Source organism: Leptopilina heterotoma, unplaced genomic scaffold (assembly GCF_015476425.1).
Source record: "Leptopilina heterotoma isolate Lh14 unplaced genomic scaffold, ASM1547642v1 Lhet_53, whole genome shotgun sequence".
Taxonomy (NCBI): Eukaryota; Metazoa; Arthropoda; class Insecta; order Hymenoptera; family Figitidae; genus Leptopilina; species Leptopilina heterotoma.
In genome coordinates this window covers 564725-584417 of record NW_025111115.1, presented here as the reverse complement: position 1 = coordinate 584417, position 19693 = coordinate 564725, and the positions used below count along the sequence as shown (strand labels likewise).

The window sequence follows — 19693 nt, the reverse complement described above, 5'->3', positions numbered from 1 at the left end:
ACGCAGATAACGTGAAAGTTGAAATTCAGAATCAGCAAATACAACTCAATTTCATAATATAATTTATACAAATGTTTCTAGAAATTCCATCAACTAATAAATTAATGAAAAAACTTTTCTTTTTTCAAAATTTTAGAAGAAAAAAAGAAGAAAAACAAGTTTAAAACATTAAAAAAATTCCTTACTACAAAATGTTCGAAATTTTTGATAAAACCGGCTAGACTGTAATTTTTTTTACTTTCCTTGTATTTTTTCTTTTCCTCTTTTTTTTTTTTTTTTTTTTGAAAAATCTTTGCGTTCTTGTCGCCAAGACAGTCGCGACAGTGCGGGGTAAGTGACACCACATGAACTCCCGGATTTCTATATATAAGCACAAATAAACCACTTTAACTTTTGAACCGTGCTACATATATATATAGTTCTTTCTTTTTCTTTACCGGTTGAATAGTATATCTAACCGACTCTTTTTTAATGCGGTCCAAACGAGAGGACAGAGGAACAAAAAATTCAAGAAAATGCGAGCTTTAAAAGAAAAGGGGAAACATATAACGAAAAAGAACGAAAGTAATTGTGTCAACCGTATAATCCATTTAATTAGACTCTGCATTTCAAAATTAAAATTAAAAAGAAAAAATTACGAAAAGCTTCCAAATCGAAAATATCAATATTTTTTTATTATTTATATAAAATATAAATTTATTCTTTTCACCCAGAGAAGAAAATTTTATTTGAACCATATATAATTTATTTGAATATTTAAATATTTAATTCAAATTAAATTATTAATTATTTATTTGTTGCAAATAAAAATTTTCATCGTCTCTGAGTTAATTTTTTTCTGTGCATTCCCAGTGAAATTTTCTATATAATTTTAATCCCTTCTTGCAAAATAAATAAATTAGTATCATAATTAAATACAAATTATAATGATAAATAATTCAAAATTTTTTTCTTCTTTTTTTTAATAAAAAGTAGAGAATAAAAATGAGATCTTGCACAATTTTTCCACTCTAACTAGAAACGCATTTTCCTTTTAAGTAGATATTGAATTTCCAAAGAAATCATGAAAGAATATAAGTAAGTTGATCAATTCCTAACTCGTGTAAAAATCTGATTAGAATCGTTAAATCACAGATGCACGTTTTGTAACAAGCTAGTTTTTCTCGATTAAGAAATCATTTTTCCATCATTTCTTCTTTTTGCGCTAACACGCGAATTAATAATAAGAGAAATTTAACAATTACATAAAAAATTTTGTCAGTTAATCACTTTTTTCAATAATTCGAAATTTTTTTTTGTTCTAAAAGCTGCTGGAAAATTTTCCTTTATAAATTTTATTTACAAAAAAAAATGATCCTCAAGATATTAACTTTCAAATGAACTAAATGTAATTTAAAAAAAAAGTTAAATTCAAAAAGAAATAAATTAAATTTTTAAAAAATGAATTAAATTTATTAGAATTTTGCGTCACTCAAAAAAATTATTTATTAATAAATATATCTACAAATAATTATATATAAATAAATAAATTATTTGTGAATAAGTAAATAAATAAAGTTTCTAAATGTTAATATTTTTGCAATAATCAATAATTTATGAAAATACTTTTTAATGAATAATATTTTGTTTACTTGAACGTTCAAAACTTGATCATAAAAAAAACAACCAATTTTAATCCATTCGATTATTTTTAATATTAATTATATTAATTACACTATATTAATAATAATAAACTAGTCATTTCTTCTCATTGCCAACATTACAAAAATAATATTTTACAATTCCATGAATAAAAATTAAAAAACAATTCCTTAGTAAAGTGAAAATAGAATATCGTGCATTTATTTTTATGAAAAATAGTGTTTTTTGGATAGAATTTCAGAAAAATTTTCGTGCTAGGTACATGAACATGCAAAAATAAGAAAAAAAATTTTCGATCATTTGAGTCAAATGCTCTGAAATTTCAGAAAGTTAAAAAAATAGTTCTAAAGTGCAAAATACTTATCTATATACATAAAATATGTGTATAAATATATTATTATTTATATTGTTCATATGGTAATTTTTTCGTTAATAATAACAATAATGATTAATATTGTGCATAAAAAAATGAATGTGCAAATGGTTGTTAAATATTTACATTTTTTAATATATTATATACTTGTATATAATTATTTTGTATTTGATTAAATTTTTACAAATAGAAACACAAATGCGAATAAAGGAAGTATATAATAAAAAATGTATATATAATATAGAAAAATGTACAATGTCATTTGGCACGTGCAGATGTCGTGAAGTCGGGGAAATGATTTATATACACAAGGACAATTATTATAACGAATGACAAAATTGACGCTTATGGTTATTTTTTAAAAAGGGGAACACACATCAATTTTATTGGTTAAAATTAAAAGCAATCTTAATATTATAAACTCATATTTCCATATTCCTTGATTTAAAAAAAACAGGAAACAAAAATCCAGTGTTCAGGTATTTGGTTAATAAATAAATAATTTAACAATAAACTTATTTACCGTCTTATATCCAAATTAGTTATTTTAACTAAAGTTTCATAAATTAACAACAACTTAATAATATATTAACAATTAGTTAACTAAATAACATTAATTAACTAATTAATTGTCATAACTTTGAAATAAATAATTACCATAATATAAAATTAAACTATTTCCTTTTAGTTATATTTGTCAAATTATTTATTTATCGGCTCAATTGAAGAATTCGGTGAAATATGGTGCGTGCACTTTTTTTTTTATTCGTGTTATGCGTGAGATCGATTTTAAGTATATTAACGTAAGAACCGGATTTCCGAAGAAGGAAAACCGGCAGGATGCAGGTTGCTTGTATTTTCAAAACGCCCACTATAATAATGAATAATAAAATTATTCCCGCAAGATTCTTTCTTCTTTTCTTTTCAAATTTTAGGTGAAGGTAATTATTGAAATAAACCGCAAACGAATCCAAAAATTATTTTTAAATTCGCATCAATAATGAAAATTACAAGAAAAAAATTTACAATCCGTATATTGAATGAATAAATAAATACAAGAAAAATGAAGAAAAAAAAAGCGAAGAGGCAAAGAAAGAGAGAAAAATAAATAAAATTTTTAAAAAATTGGCGAAATCGGGAAAATTATTTTTAACTTCAATACTAAATTTTAAAGTCTATAAATAAATCACAAACTTCTGAAATAAATGGAAAGTTTACGAATTCTTTTTTGAAGATAAATTTTTTGCTCTGAGAAAAAAATAGAAGATTGAAAAATAAATCATTCTCACGATTAATTATTGTAACTATAATAGTAACCTATATAAATGCGATGATAACTGTATTTATAACTCGGCATCAATGTCACTAAATTGCTTATTTTCTGTTTTAAATTTTAATGAAAAGAGTCAATTGAGAAATAATGACAAATTTCATAATTAATCTCAATAGCTAACTTAAACTATTAAGTCTAAAAGACACTTAATTGTCCGTCATCGAATATTTACTACTACCATAATATATTATCATAATAAATTATCGAAACGAATTATCATAACTATCACAATTAACAAAATTATCCAATAACGTAAAAATTGAAAAAAAACTCAAAATTTTCTGTTACAATTATTTTATTTATTAATCATAATTATCTATCATTAGTCATTATTAGAAAAAAATTCAGAAACTAAATTATTTCTCGAAAAATTTCTAGTTTATTTGCTTGATGCTTAACGGTGTAATAATACAATCATCGAACGGAATATAACCGAACTGTTTCTTAAGACTTTTAACAAGGAGTAACGACCCTTTTCTTCGCGTGAGAAATGCACCTTCCGTGATTGAAACTAACTATGACGGTAATCATTCGATTTCATGATAAATTCGCGTATCTAGTCCACAGTGGTCTTTCGAACAATAGTAAGAATCGCAAGAATAAAAATTGCTTACCATAACTCTTCCGAGAAAATTTAAATTTGCCTCGTCAAATAAAAATCACTCAATTTCTAAACTCATATTTAAATTTTTTTCGAATTTTCTTCTTTTCATATTAAAAAAATTCCTCTTTTTAAATTAACAGTCGCAATCACAAAGTAGGGAAAATATACAAAAAAAAAAAACCGTTGGTCGCTTGATTGGAAATCGGAAGACAAGGAGGTCGAGAAGTTTCAAAATTAAATGCGTGGACTGGTCTTTGCCCACACATAGGGTGCGAAGAAAGTTTTTTTTATTCAAGGTCGACACAATTCAAAGTACTTATATGTATTGAATATATGTTTAAACATTAAAATATTGTGACATCAGTAAAAAAATTTCTATCCTAAATAACACTACATTTTAATTATGTCACGCGAACTTATTGTCTATTACAGAAAATTTAGATTTAGTTTTCTATTTTGCGAGAGTGAGAATTGACAATTAGTTGACACGAAAACTTAAAAATTATGTATGTAAATTATAAGAACCAAAAATTGATTTCCATTGGCAAAGTAGGTTAGTATTTACATTTGATAATTTCCCCCTCGAGGTAGGTAGTACCAAATTGCTAAAAGAGTGAATGAAGAACCGAAAACACGATTTATATGAACAGCAAAATCAGCAAAATTTAAGATTCGAAATTCGATTCCTAACCTCTTCATTCACGTGATTACGAAATATACTCGATTTTACCATTAACACCCCGTTTAGTCGAAATCGAGAATTTTCCTGCAGTAATTATCATTTGCGAAATAACATTTTACCAAATCTATCGAGTGTTTACATTTTTTGCAAAAGGTTATATCGACCTGCAAAAATGACGTTGTAATGTGTGTGTCACGAAGAGGGAATTTTGATGAAGAACAAGCAACGTGCACTACCGGTGGAATTAAACGAATTTATAATCATTATAGATAATTTCATATAGAATAATGTCAGATTACTATCTATAACACGATGATTTCGAAATGACGTTTACTTTTTGCGAGAGTGATTGTTGGGTGTACTCACGTTTTCGTCGATTGCCAGCTTTCAGAATTGCAGGATAACCCGTTGTGATTTGTTCAAAAGAATTTTCTCTCTATAACCGGATCTACACAATGGTTCACTTGGAATAAATTTAGCGGTTCAGGGTGTGCCCCGAATTTCCATGCGAGCAGGTAAAAGCATCCGTGATATCCGTCAAACGCAAACTGCCATTGCCATCTTCCTGTCAGTGTGTTTCACTGTGCGGTGTGATATTAGCCACATAGCGGCAATCGTCGGAAGCTTGCTGCAGAATTTTAAAATTCAGCGCGAATTTTCAAAAACAAATCTAAAGAGAATAGTGTCAATTTTCATAAAAGTACAAAACCGTCAATGAAATATTTTTCCAAACAAATTTTACAAATTCGGTATAAATCGTATAAATCGTACAAATCTCTATTTTGAAAAATACAACCCTAAATTCATAATTCCCGGTTGATCAAGGAACTCTTCAGGAAGGTATCAATTATCATTACATAATATGTTTTTCTAAATTTTCTTTCCAAATTTTCTCCCCTTTTCTTTCAATAATTAAGGAAACATCTTAAATTTTCTCTTTTGTTAAAATTCAAAATATAGAAAAGTGCCAAGAAAAAGTCGATTCGAGTAAAGAAACAAACAAATACCCCAGGGGGATAAAAATAAACACTACAGTCTTGATATTTCGTTGTTCAATGTTTTCAGTATGTGTATCACTTCGAACCTAGCACGTTTCGGATATACTAGCTTTTACTACTGAAAAAAACTTACACAGTGCATGACACGAACTTATGGATCTTTAAATACAGTTAAATTATCAACATTTCACATTATCAGGTACGTAATAATAGTGAATTTAATTGGGAAAAAAAATTTCACACTCGCAAAAAGTATTTTTCACGCGTCATTAATGAAACACAATGCAATTTTATTGGATTTTTATATAGAAAAAACTCACGCTGAACATTCGACCACGTGGGTTTGCATGAACCGAAAAACAAGGTTTAACTACTCCAAAGCCGGAAAAACATCACACTATCAGCTTAGAGAGTTTTTATTATTTCTCAAAAAAAATCAACCCAGTTGAGACGAATTTTTTAAAGAAAAAAAAATCAATTTTTTTAGGTAAGTTTTTCACAATACTCTTCGTTTTTATTACTTTCTCGGCAATAAACGCGTGGGACGTGTGGCGCGACACAAACTCGCATATTTTTCACCTTAAAAATCAATTTTTCATTTATTTTTTTCATTTTTCATGTTTGTAAATTTACTATTACGAAAAAACTTTATAATGTTCTTGTATTTTTTTTTATTTTCATTTTTGTCACGAGGTGGCAAAAGAGGTTAATTTTCCCCACGACGGTGTTTATTTATTTTTTGAATTGAAAAAGTTTTTTAGTTTACTATTTTTTTAAAAGTTTAGATACATTTTTTGTCTTAGCTACTTTCTTGATTTTTCAATTATTTAATTTTTCTAATTTTAACCCATTGTTTTTTTTTGTTATATATTTTGTCTTTTTTTCTCTTTCTTTATTTGTTTTTTTGTATTTCTGTATTTATTTACTAATTTTGAGTAATTTCTTCGTTATGTTCTTTCCGTTACTATTTTGTAATTTCTTTTCTCGATTTCTGTACGTTTTTTCAATTTTTTAATTCGATATTTTCGAAGACAGAAATTAATAACAAAATATCCACATTATCAAAAATTCTGTAAATATTTTATCTTTTTCAGGAAGAATTATGAATTAGAAATTTAAGGAAGTATCAAATTTCCTTTACTTTGAAGATGAAAACATTATTTTAATAAACAAATAAAAAGTTTGTTGAACAAGTAAATTGTGATAATTAAAAAAAAGGAGAACATTTTATGTTGTCTAATTAGACTGCAAGGAAAAATAGTCTGTATTTGGAGGCTGTGAATTAAAAAACAAAAAAAATTTGTTTTATTTAAAAATTATGGCAAACGATGAACCCAAGTCGAAGAAATTTAAACATTCCGTTATTTCGGAGCATATATACGACATTAATTTTCAAGAACAATTTTTCAATAATTGGCACAATTATACGGCTGTGAAAACTGATAATCTCGAAATAATACCAAAACCATTTCGAGTGTGCAAAATTTCCAATTTTTTGAAGAACGATGAACTAATGGATGAGGTAATTGTATTTTTTTTCCTTTAACCTGTTACACTCGTCAGAGAAATAAATTTTCTTTCCTTTCCAGATAAAAAGTGAACTGTGGAACGTAAAAACTCGAAGAAATAGTATTGATCTCTATCAATTTGAGCAATCGAGTGACCTTGCAGATGTAATGAGTAAACATTTAAAAAATCTCTTTGCCACTTTTCAAACTGACTTGTCAACATGGATGAAGCGTAACACGAGAATTGAACTGAACAAGAAAATATCAATTTCCAGTGCCTGTTATTCAGACACGGATTATTTATTATGTCACGACGACAATATGGGCGATCGGAGAATTGCCTTCATTCTCTACCTGTCGAAAAATTGGGAGGCAAGTGACGGCGGTGCTTTGGAACTGTTCGACACCGACGAAAGTGGTTGGCCAAGGAACGTTGTAAGATCCCTTCTTCCCGAATACAATTCCCTACTTTTCTTTGAGGTCACGGAAAATTCATATCATCAAGTAGCCGAGGTTGTGTCGCCCGACAAGAGTCGATGGAGTATAAGCGGATGGTTTCATGGACCGCTCATTGAAAAAGAACGACCAGCGAGGCCAATTTTCGACTCCGATCCAATTGATCCCGAAAATACCGAATACGATCTAAAGCAATGGATACGATTATCATATCTTTCTCCCGAAACAATCAAAGAGATTAACATAAAAGTTGAATACGAATCGTGCGCATTTCTCTCTGAATTTCTCCTATTGGAAATTTATGAAAAGCTCTCCCAAGAAGTCAACAGCGATAATATTAAATGGAAAAAAGTCGGACCGGCCGATCAACGAAATTATGAAATCGCCGACGAGGAGACATTACCTGAAACATTGAAAAAATTTTACAAACTTTTTAAATCACTCGCAATGTTTCAGATGCTGAAGAAATTCACCGATTTAGATTTGGTGCCACTTAAGGAGACAATGAAACCGAAAATGCGAATTGAATTACAAAGGTGGAATATTGGTTGCTATACTTTATTATCTGATAATGAAGTCTATGACAATTCTGCCAGTACTGATAAAAAATCTGTGATAAATAATGATGATCGTCAACAAAATGTTTTATTGAGACCAAATAATTGCCTTGGTGAAACGATAAATACACCGCCCAGTAGTGAGGACGATGTGACGAATGATGAAATTTTAAATAACACAAATAATCCAAATATTGCATCAAGTGCAATGAATGATGATGAATCTGATTCAGGCGAAGCCGATATTGAGGAAAATGAAGACGAGGAAATGAGACGAAGAATTTTAAATCGAAAACCAAAAACATCAAAGAGAGTGAAATTGCCCCTATCTGATTTTGAAATGAAACGTGGCACCGATTCAGAGGAATCTGATATTGACGATTATTTATCAGATCCAAAAGAATATGACGAGGAACAAGAGAACGATAATGACAACGAGATTCTTGGCGGGAGTTTAGATGTGATATTACAATTCCATACAAATAATGTTCCGGAAAATTTGTCTATAGATTATGTATGTCCACGTGAGGAAAGCACATTAATTCACGTGCCTGCTAAAGATAATTATTTATGTTTGGCCTATAAGATAAATGATACTTGCAGGGTTCACAATTACGTTAATCATTATTGCAAGGGATTTTTCTATAATTTGTTATGTACCTATTATGAGTAAAAAAAAATTGGAAACCTCTTTGAGCCTATTTTCGCTCATTTTCTGATTGACTGATATGTTTAAGGACATACTTGCGGAACGATATTTTTTCTTTTCTAATTTTTTTTAGAAACTTTTTTTTGTACAGTTCTGTAAAGTTCAAAAAAAAAAAAATTGTGTAGCAAAAAAAAAAAGAATCCAAGCTTTTGTCAAATCCGTGGAATGTTTGTCGTGCGATTGGAATGTAATATATTATTTGTATTAATAAATTCATCAGTATTTATGATCCGTTTATAACTCTTGTCGCATTATTTTTTTGTTGTAAATAAATCATTCTCAAGGCACATGCAAAGAGTTCTAGAAATTCATCATTGTGGATAATAATAATTAATAAGTATTAAAATTACCAATTGGTTGTGAATATCTGGGACATTGAAGCAAATGCTAAAAAAGGGAGATTTAAAATTTCAAGATGCAAAATGAGAAATTATTATAGAATTTAGAAAAAAAGCTTACGTTCTTAAAGTGGAGGAAACACGATTTCTTTCGAGCGATTGTACTTCAATTGTCGGATGAACCAAAATTTGAGCCTTTATGATATTTTTCGTAGTCTCCTAAAAAAGTAGATTTATAATTTTTCTTTTTTCTAGTAGAATAAAAAGAAGACAAAAATCTAATTTTCTGAGTGATAAAAATTGTTGGTTAATCGGAAAAATGAGGTCTTAATAATTTTGAAATATTATTTACAGTTTTTGGTTTCGATGGGGAAACACCAATAATTTTCTTCTTCAATTCATTAATCTCTAATTCCTGTTGGAAGCTGACATCAATTTCTTGAGATTCATCTCTTTTGGGACTATTGATTGAATCCGTGGCGTACTCTACTTGAACCCAAGGACAAATTGTTGGTGACGATGGTAATGAAACTTTACTTCCAGGCCGTGATAAACGTGGTGATAGGCGTTTTAATAAAGATACAATTTTTGATCTGAAAAAAGAGAAATTAGGAAAAATTTTCCATTCAGTTTTATTAATTTTAAAATCAAAGAATTCGGCTTATTTTTACAATTTTTAATCAAAAACGTCGCAATTGAAGAAAATTGAAAAAAATTCTGTAATTCAATAAGGAGAAAAATTAATTTTTCAATAAACTAATTAAAATTGAATAAAAATAAAATAACACTTTTAATTTTTTTTTAAATAATTAAAATAGAGAAAATTGAAATGAACGTACTTTGTGCTTGACGCTGACAAATTGGATGTTATTGGTGCACTTTTTGAGAGTTGTTCAGTACTTCTTGAACCATCACGCCAGTTTAATTTGTCAGAACTTGCATTTACTGTTCTACCAACTCTCCAATCTAAACTATTACTATGACGTCCTTGCATGCCTAAAGAACAGAAATTTTTTACTCCAAAAAATTTCTTTTCAGTATTTAAAAAAAAATATTTCCATAAAATTAAAAAAAAAATGAAAAAAAAACTTAGTCTGAAAACAATTTTAATTTTCCGAATTCGATAATTTTTTTCTTCACGAATTAAACTAAGCAGGGTTGTCACAGGTCAGGGAAAGTAAAATTGTTCAGGGAAATTAGTGAAAAGTCAGGAATTTTTATTAAAAGTACTGGAAAAAATTGAATTTTCAAAATTCATGAAGAAACTCTGAATTTTGATGTTTTTTTTGTTTGCCTCACAAACTATGAATTTACCACGAATTTTAATACAAAACCTTCATTTTTTTCTATTTCTGACAATAATTTCTTTTTAAATAACTTAACTTTTCAAAAATTATGACTTATAAATTATTTAATGAATAATTCAATTATGTTCAAAAATTTTTTAAAAATTCTCGTTAAAATTTCAATTGTCTTTATAAATAATAAAATTCTTCATCGAAATTCAATTATTTTTAAAAATTTTAATAAAATTCGTTGCAAGAATTCAATTATTTATATAAATAAATTGGCTGATAAAATTCTTTATGAGAATTCAATTTTAACAAACATTCAATTACATATTCAATTCTGTCTGGAAATCAGGGAAAAGTCAGGAAAAAATAAAATTAAATATTTGTGGCAACCCTGCTAAGGAAAAGGAGAATTATACGGAGAACGAAATTTTCTTTGTTATCAAACCGTCGAAAATTTACCTGCTTCCTCAACCTGATTGATTTTCCAGTCCGAGGAAGTATTATTTCTATTGACATTATAAATGTTATCACAGGATTTGGTTTCAAGGCAAGTCGCTTGATGACGACGTCTTAGCAGTCTTGATACTGGTCCCATATTTCTAAAAAAAGAAAAGAAAAAAAAATTCCTTTTATTCCTATTTGTGAATTTTAGCAATTTTTCTCTTGCTTTATTTTACTTTTGATGTGTGACGGCATAATAATAAGAAGAGAACCATTCGAATTGTATACGCGAGGAATATTATAGAAATGTCCTCAATTTGAGCCATTCATTTCCAATACTATTAGGATTTCCATTTTTCTCATCCTTATATGGCTTTATTGTGAAAAACTTTTCTCATTGATTTTTTTTTTCGTTAAATGAAAACACACATCGAGAATAGTTTATTTCACAGGGAAATTCTATTTTCATTCTATACAATATTATTCAAAGGAAAATTTAATTTTAAAGATTATATAGAGAATAAAAAAATTACTTGTAGAAAATAAAGGTCATCAGTGTTTTAAAAAAATCGATGTATTTATTTTTAATCAATTCGAAACTTTAATTTCAGTCTAGAAAATTTTTTACTCATTTTTTTCTATGAAATATATTTTGACTTTTTTTATATTTTATATAAAAATAATTATCATGTTTGAATTATTTTTTTGAAATTGTGTAAAAAATTGTTGATTAGTAAATATTTTTTATACTAAAAAAGTTTGCCTCGAAAATAGAGAATTGGAAAAAGTGGAAATCCATTAATAACTTACTTTTTATACTTGCGCGTCTGCTCTATTGGCGGTTTATTTTCGCAAACAATTTTCTCTTCCGGTTCCATACAAAACATTCCAATTCGCACGTGACTATAAGCCGCTCTCAATTGAACTCCATCCAATGGACGAAAATTTGCCCGCTCAATTGACGAGACGCGAACAATTTCAATTTTTGGTCGACCTTCCATTTTCTTCATTTACTTTCAATATTTTTTCTCTTGTTTCCTCTTTTCTTTCTCACTTCCTTTTCATTTTCTCTATATTCAATAACTATTTTTTCTTCTAGAATTATTGAAATATCACTAATTCTATTTTTTGTATTTTTCGCTTTTGTTCATAATTCGGAATATTTTTCAATAGAAAAAAATGTTCTCTAAATGATATATTTAGAAAAAGTTTCTAAACGTTTCTATCGTTAAAAAAATGAGAATATTTCTTTTCTTAACATTCAAATGACTTTAGTATTAATTAACGGTTTGTCATTTGAAAATAAGAATTAATGAATGAAAATTTGATTTGCACGTTTGTTTTCTTTTTCTTCTTTCTTGAGTTGCAATTGAAGAAAAATGGAGCACTCACTTTCGATGGATATTCGAAAAACTTGATTGTATGTTTGTAAAAAAGTGATATTTATCTCACTTGAAAACTATGTTCAGCACTTATTGTTAGTCGTGTGTTACACTGAATGTAACAAACTACCGTGACCATAGAACGCATGAGCTTCTTGCTTGACATTTCTATTATGTTAGACATTTCCAGTGCAACTGGAATTCTGAAGGCCAAGATTTTCTTGCAACTTCAATATTTTTATTCTTCCTTGAAAAACGCTTCGTATAAACTCTTCTTCTTATTTTTCCTCTGTTTTATAAAACACCGAAAAATTTCATTTTGCCCGCCAAAAAAGATTCTATCAAAATTTTCTCCTATTTCTTCATAATTCTGAAAAAAATTGTAGCAATTATGTTTAGTTAATTAAAATTTGAATTCAGAAAAAAAATCGAAAAATAGTAACAAAGACGGAATTAAAAAAAATGTTCTGTAATCTAAAACAATAATTTAAAATAATTATCCTATTATTATAATAAATAATAAGCAAAGGTATAAAGAGATTTTAAGTGGTCGTTATTGATGCATTCTTTCATATAATTCGCTGACGTAGATCAGAGACATTTAGTCATCAAGCAATTATAATTTCCTCCTCTTTAGTGCACATTAATGTTTATGAACCTCAGTTTCAATAAGAGATTCCAATAAAAAAGGGAACTAAATTTTCTCGAATAAAAAAAAATAATTTCAGAAAAGAAAATTCTAAAAAGTTAGATAGGTATTTTCAATTTTTTAAATTCAAGACAGTTAAAAAATTTGTTTGTACACAAACAAAACAAATAAATTCGAAACTATTAGAAAAAATCCGAAAAAATAAAAATGTAGAACAAAAATAAAAAAGTTGAGAAGAAATTTTTTATGGAACTTTATGAAACTTTATAGAAAGAAATGAAAAACTTTTTCGTAACACTTGTCAATGATAATAATACAGAAAAATAAAATTGATAATCGCTTGAAATCTCATTTCGAATCGTAAACTTGTGAGTCGATTCTCTTTTTTCGTCTGTGTATACAGTATACACATCAATGATTTTTTAGAACAGTAAGGAAAAAAAATTAGAAATTAGCCATACCTATATATGTGACCTATAGTGTTTTACGCTTCGCTGAACATTGCCAGTTCAAGACGCCCGCGACGGATATGTAACAAGCGCGAATGCACAACTTATAGATGCGCAGCGAATGTTCACTGACAATGAATAATCGTCGGAGAGCTTTTTTTATCCGAGCCGTTATCTCGTTACAATCAATGACTTTTTCCATCGACACATTGCCAGCGAGAGAGAGAGATACAGGTCAAATCTATATGTATATTACAAAAATAAGTCCTCTCCCTTTTTAAAAATTCATTCTTCACTTTTCGAGGAGAAAAAAAAAATTCCTTCTTTTCAAAATCGACGTCTCTTCTTTTATATATATCCGTGACTGAGAGAATCCGGACCTTTCTCAACAATTTTCTACTTGTCTCATTTACGTTTCAGTGAAAAATCGTTCTTTCCTTCCGCAACTCTTGATTTCAAATATTTTTTCCTCTTTTCGATAAACGAAATAAATGTTCAGACAAATATTGAACCTAAAAAAAAGAAAGAAAATTTAAAAACAAATAATTTTAAAGAAAATATTTAATATTAGGCTAAATTCGATAATATGAAAATTTAATTAAATTTAAAATTAAAATTTCCCAAAATCGAGTGATAAAAAAAAATAATAATTTACTTTTTAAAAAAATATAAACGAGAAAAATTATTAGAGAGGAAAAATTACAAGAGTAACAAATTAAAATTTACTTTTTAAAAATATAAAGGAGAAAAATCATTAGAGATGAAAAATTACAAGAAAAACAAATTAAAATTCACTTTTTAAAAAATATTTACATAATGAAAATGGGAATGTTTAAAATTTCTATTTTGAAAAAAGAAATTAACGTTAACGTTTTTGAACTGAAAATTCGAAAAATTAAATTTTACTAAATAAATCAATAACTGAATGAAATAGAAAATACAAACAGAAAATTAAATTAAAATAATTAAAATTTAAAAACTGCAAAAAATGAAATGAATTAAATGAATACAAATAAAAGAAATAAAAAAAGAATTAAAGAAAATAAATCTAGAATCAAAATTTCAAAAATTCGAAATCCAATGCATTTTTTCGCCCTCAATTTTGATTAAAATTTTTCATTAAGAAAAAGAGTCTACATGTCTACAATCATTTTTGTCATAACTGATAAAAGAATGCCATTCACTTCCGCGTTGTGTAGGAAAATTGTTCGCAGAATATAATATGTCCCGCCCTGAATGGTACAGACCGTACAGACGGAGAAATTTTAAGAGGGAAAGCGAGACTGCAAAAAAGTGTGCGCAAGAAAAAGATAAACAAGAATCTTTACATTTGTCTAAAAAATATTCTTTTTACCGCGTCCTCTTTTTTTTCTTGATGACAATCTCACAAATTTCGATTTTTACAAATAAAATTAATTACTATAATAACATTTTGACAAATTCATTATTAAAAAAAGAAAATTAAAATTAAAATCCGTTTTAATCGTACCGTAACATTTCTGTTTTTTTTCTCTCCCTCTTTTTTTTGTCTGACGCAGGGAATCCCCTGTTCTATCCGCCCGACTTCCAAGTCGCCCTTTTCCTCTACATATAAATATATGGTATATATAAATATTTATATATATATTTCGATCGCGACCTCCTGCGGGATGCTGACGACTGCGGCTTTTCGCTGAAAACATGACTGTGTCCCTTCCATTTCCCGGTGCGAAACACCCAAGCCCCCAGACGTGGGACATGCGCTTTCTGGACGAATATTCCGGAATTCTAGAAACACAAGGTTCGTAGTCATTCATCCCATGCAAAATAAATGGGGTGAACGCACCGTGGACACCGGCATTTTTTTCCAAACACTCTCTCGAAAACCATTTCTTTAAACCTGCGGCAAAGAAAAAAACAATTTTCAAAAATTTTCCCTTAAAATTTCAATTTCAGATATTGATTTTCTTCCTTGCAAAAATATTTATCATTTGCAGATGAAAAATGAAAATATTTTTGCAAGAAAGAAATGACTACAGCCAATTTTCAAAACTTTTCTTTTCAATAGATCAAGAATTATTATTTTATCAAACAGTAAATTTTTCTAACGATATTTTGCAATTTCATTTTTTAAATTCTATTCGTTGGCATTATTTTTGCAAAAACAATTCTCTTGATGAAAATTATTTGTATTATAGAAAAAAAACCTTACAGAGACAATTTTTTCCTATTTTTCAATTTTCTACTTTCAAAACTAACTCTTTTCATGAAAAATGAGAAAAAATTCTCAAATCAAAACAATAGTTTGCATTTTATTTCTCAAATTTCATTCAATGCGATTATTTTTGCAAAAGTAATTTGTAGAGAAATAAAAATTTGAAAAGAAAGCAAAATAAATATCTGTAAAGAAAAAAAACGTTAAGTTAAACAATAAAAAAAATTACAATTTGTCAGAATCTGAAAAATAAATTTTAAAAACTAATTAAAAATTCGTTCCAAAATTAAATTAATTCATTAAAAAACAAATTTCTAATTTGACATAGTACAAAAATAATAAAATTATTATTTTTGTTGCAATAGATAGAAAAGAACTTCGAGATAAAAATTTTTTATCGTTTAGAAAAAACAGAGAATTGAATGTAAACAATAAAAATATAATGAATTAATTTAATTCAAGAATTCAGAGATTGTTGATGTTTTAATTATTTATTTAATATTTGTACACGCCCTCAGCATGCCACATACAATCAATATAATACATTTCAACGCAGCCAAGGTAGAATCAAAATACAAAAAATATATTTATACCTATGTATTCTACATCGATAAATTTGTATCGCGATGTTTTTTCTTCTCATAACGTTTCGATAAAGCTACGAGTATGGTACAAAAAGTATGCGAAATACAATAGGACACAATATGATCCGGCTCGAATCTGGCACGGCTATTTTTTTTTCTTTTGTTTTTCTATTTACTTATTCCACTCTTGCGCCTTCCTCTTTTATATAAGTATAATATGTATAATACAACTTAAAATTTAACTATAAAAAAAAAATTCTCTTTCGAAATTTTACCAATTTTTTTTCTTTTCTTGGTAAAAGTTTCATTGTATTAAAAAAGGAAGATCAAAGCAATATATTAAATTCATAATTGTTCACTTCGAACAATATATGCACTATTTATAAAGAACAATTTTTTATATTTATGAAACAAGGAAAAGAATATTATAAAAAGAATGGCCACGCAAAATAGATTATTTATGTAGAATTATTCAACTAATTCAAGTCTTCGTGAACAATGGAAAACAATAAAGGTAACATATTAATTATGTAATAAAATGAATCAACGAACAATGAAAAAGTAATATTTCAATATTTTCTCAATTTTTAGTTTTCTCTTTAAATTTTACTAAACGTCCTTGTTAATGCCAATAAATTCGAAATATAATGTGAAAATTCCTTCTTTTCTTCGTATTTTCCTTTGTCATTTAATAAAAAAATCAATTTTTGCCAATTGATCAAAAAATCTTTCAGTCAAAAAAATTCTTTACAATTCTTTAGAAAGAACAATATTTTAAATTACAAGAATATTTTACATCTTCTACAAAGAATTTTCTTACAATTTTTTACAATTTTTTAGAAAAGAACAATATCTTAAATTACGAGAAGATTCTTTACCTTTTTCAAGGAATTTTCTTACATTTTTTCTGGAAATTTTATACTAAACATGAATTCAAAATAAAAAAATATTTTTCTTCGCATACAAATAAAAATGCTAAATCTAGTTTTTAGAAAATTTATAAAAATCTCTAAAAGTTTAGGACCAAAAAAGAAATACAAAATGCAATTTTATTTAGTATTTTCTATACTTAGTAATTATTTTACATTTAAAATTTATTGAAAGCAAAATTTCTTTAATTTGCAGAATTGTATAAATTTTGTAAGTAGGTATTATTAATTAATTAATTAATTAATTAATTAATTATGTCTACGAGATATTTTTTTTCTTTCGCAAAAATGCAAAAATGCAAACATATTTTCCATTTTGAATTTTAGTTTAGTAGTGAATTTCCTAATAATACGAATCTTATTGGCATTAAACAAATTTTTTTTAATAATTTTCGAAAAAACTTTTCTTTTCTTCTGAAAAAAAGAAAATTTACTTATATTTTGCTATTACATTATTTTTAACTGTTTAAAAATAAGTGGCTTTATATTTCAGAATGTCTAATAAATGTGAAAAATGCCTAAAAAATAATATTGACTGGAATTAAAACGTAACTACAATATGTAATCTTACGTTAATTATTTATTGAAGTTGTATATAAATGACTGTATTAATTGTCACTAATTAATACTATATTTCAATTAACGCTATTTTTCACTGCTTTATAACTCTTACTTCTTCAAAAAAAAAATAAATAAAAAAAATAATAATAAAAGTACCTCACTCGTACATTGTATATATATTAGTATATATTTTATATTCTATACAAATATATAAATATTAATACAAATATTTATATAAATATATAATATATAAAATATATACAATATATAATAGATATTGTACCAACAAAATAGGACAAAAAGAAAAACAAAACAGGTATAATATATAATTAACATTACTTAAATACCTCGGTTCAATATTTTAACTTCATATTTTTTTTACAACCTTTATTAGTACTCTCTCACATGCACCCTATCGCTCTAACGTAAATTTTTTTACTATTTTAGCATTTATATATATATATATATATATATATATATTTATATATATTATCAAATACATTAGTTTACAAACAACGTGGATTAAATGTCGGCGTCCCACAAAAACGACTCAACAATTTTTCAGAAACTCTCAAAGTTTTTCTTTCCTTTTCTTTTTTTCAAGAATATAAATTCAAAAATTTTCCTTCTTCATAATTTCAGAAATGAAAAACAAAAATTTAAGAGAAATAATTTTTAGTGGGGAAAAATTCTACTAAAATGAAAATTCTTTTTAAAAAAATCTATTTTTAAATGAATATTATAAATACCTATAAATTCAAATTTTTTGTGGACGAAAATAGGGTGAATTTGAATAATAATAATAATTATAATAATAATAATAGTAGTAAATAGAAGAAGAATTATGTAAATTCTTCAAAGTAATTTTTTTTCGCAGGTACGTCGACGATTAAAACAATAAATCTATCTTATTGAGCTACATACATATGTACAAAACCTCTGGCATTGAGGTTAAAAATTTTTTTTCGCGAATTTCTCATAATCCGGAATGTTCACTACTTAATACAAGTTAACAAGATGATACCTACTTTTCTTTTAAGCACTTTTAATTTAAACTCATTTTTTTCTCAGTTATTTGCGGCGAATAATTTGCCACGTAAACGATCGCTAGTTATGCAATTTATATCACACACTGCAAAGACTTTTTTGTGGCACAAAAACACAGTTTCTTTTTTTAATTATAAAAGAAAATTAACAGAAAATGAGAGAAGGAGAAATTAGTAAAGAAACGGCAATATTTCTTCTTTTTGGAAAATATTTTCCTTTGAAATTGAAAAAAATTCTTTTTTAATTCCTTTCATTTTCTATTTTCATAAATTTATTTCTTTGAAATTTTCTTTCCTTCATGCATAAATTCTTAAATATTATATAAGAATTTCTTCTCTGAAATATTTCGAAGAAGAATCTTCAAGGAAGATTTTCTTTGAATAATTTTTTTAAGAATAAGAAAGTTTTAATACAACTAAAAATTCTTCAAACTTGAAATAATTTGTTTTGAAAGAAAAAGAAACTTCTTTAAAAATTCAAAGATGTTTTCTTTTTTCAACTGCAAAGAAATATTCCGATATTTTCAAAGAAGAATTTCTTCAATATCTTCTTTAATTATTTCGAAATAACTTTGTCTGCCAATGATTTGAAATAATAAATTCTTTAGTATTTTTTTTTTCCTTTTAATTTTTTAATTCGAAGGTAAGAAATATTCCAAAAAAATCTCAAAGAAATCGAATGATATTCCAAAAAAAGAAAAATTTAATAAAAAATGTAAAAAGAAAATAATATCAAAACTTCAATTTAAAAAAAGAATACTTTCTAAATACCTTGAAAACGGATTTTTTTTGCAATCCTCTACGGGTCGGCAGGAATTATGATTAAATAGATCTTCATACTGCGCTAAAACTGTTGACCGAAAAAAAGTTAATTCGGTTTTTGAAGAATCTTCTTTGGATTTTCTTGCAGGCCCAGTTTTACAACGATTTCTTCTTCTTCTTCTTCTTCTTCTTCTTCTTCTTC

The 19693-nt window shown here is 26.7% G+C and overlaps 2 protein-coding genes across 2 annotated transcripts in view; one reads left to right on the top strand and one right to left on the bottom strand.

Moving 5' to 3' along the window:
• LOC122508247 overlaps positions 1-11951 on the bottom strand; it is a 28661-nt gene extending 16710 nt beyond the window's left edge. The window contains exons 1-5 of the mRNA XM_043621492.1: positions 11746-11951; positions 10954-11093; positions 10039-10195; positions 9552-9792; positions 9321-9418 (exon numbers count right to left, since the gene is read on the bottom strand). Of these exons, the coding sequence (XP_043477427.1) occupies positions 9321-9418; positions 9552-9792; positions 10039-10195; positions 10954-11093; positions 11746-11945 (836 nt within the window). The 5' untranslated portion in view covers positions 11946-11951. The remainder of the gene's footprint in view (positions 1-9320; positions 9419-9551; positions 9793-10038; positions 10196-10953; positions 11094-11745) is intronic.
• On the top strand, positions 5687-9101 carry LOC122508248 (prolyl 3-hydroxylase OGFOD1). Its single transcript, XM_043621493.1, has 4 exons — positions 5687-5830; positions 5941-6118; positions 6726-7153; positions 7221-9101. Exons 3-4 carry the CDS (start codon positions 6950-6952, stop codon positions 8823-8825), a joined length of 1809 nt encoding a protein of 602 aa, XP_043477428.1. The 5' UTR covers positions 5687-5830; positions 5941-6118; positions 6726-6949; the 3' UTR covers positions 8826-9101.
• Positions 11952-19693: the final 7742 nt, after the last annotated feature.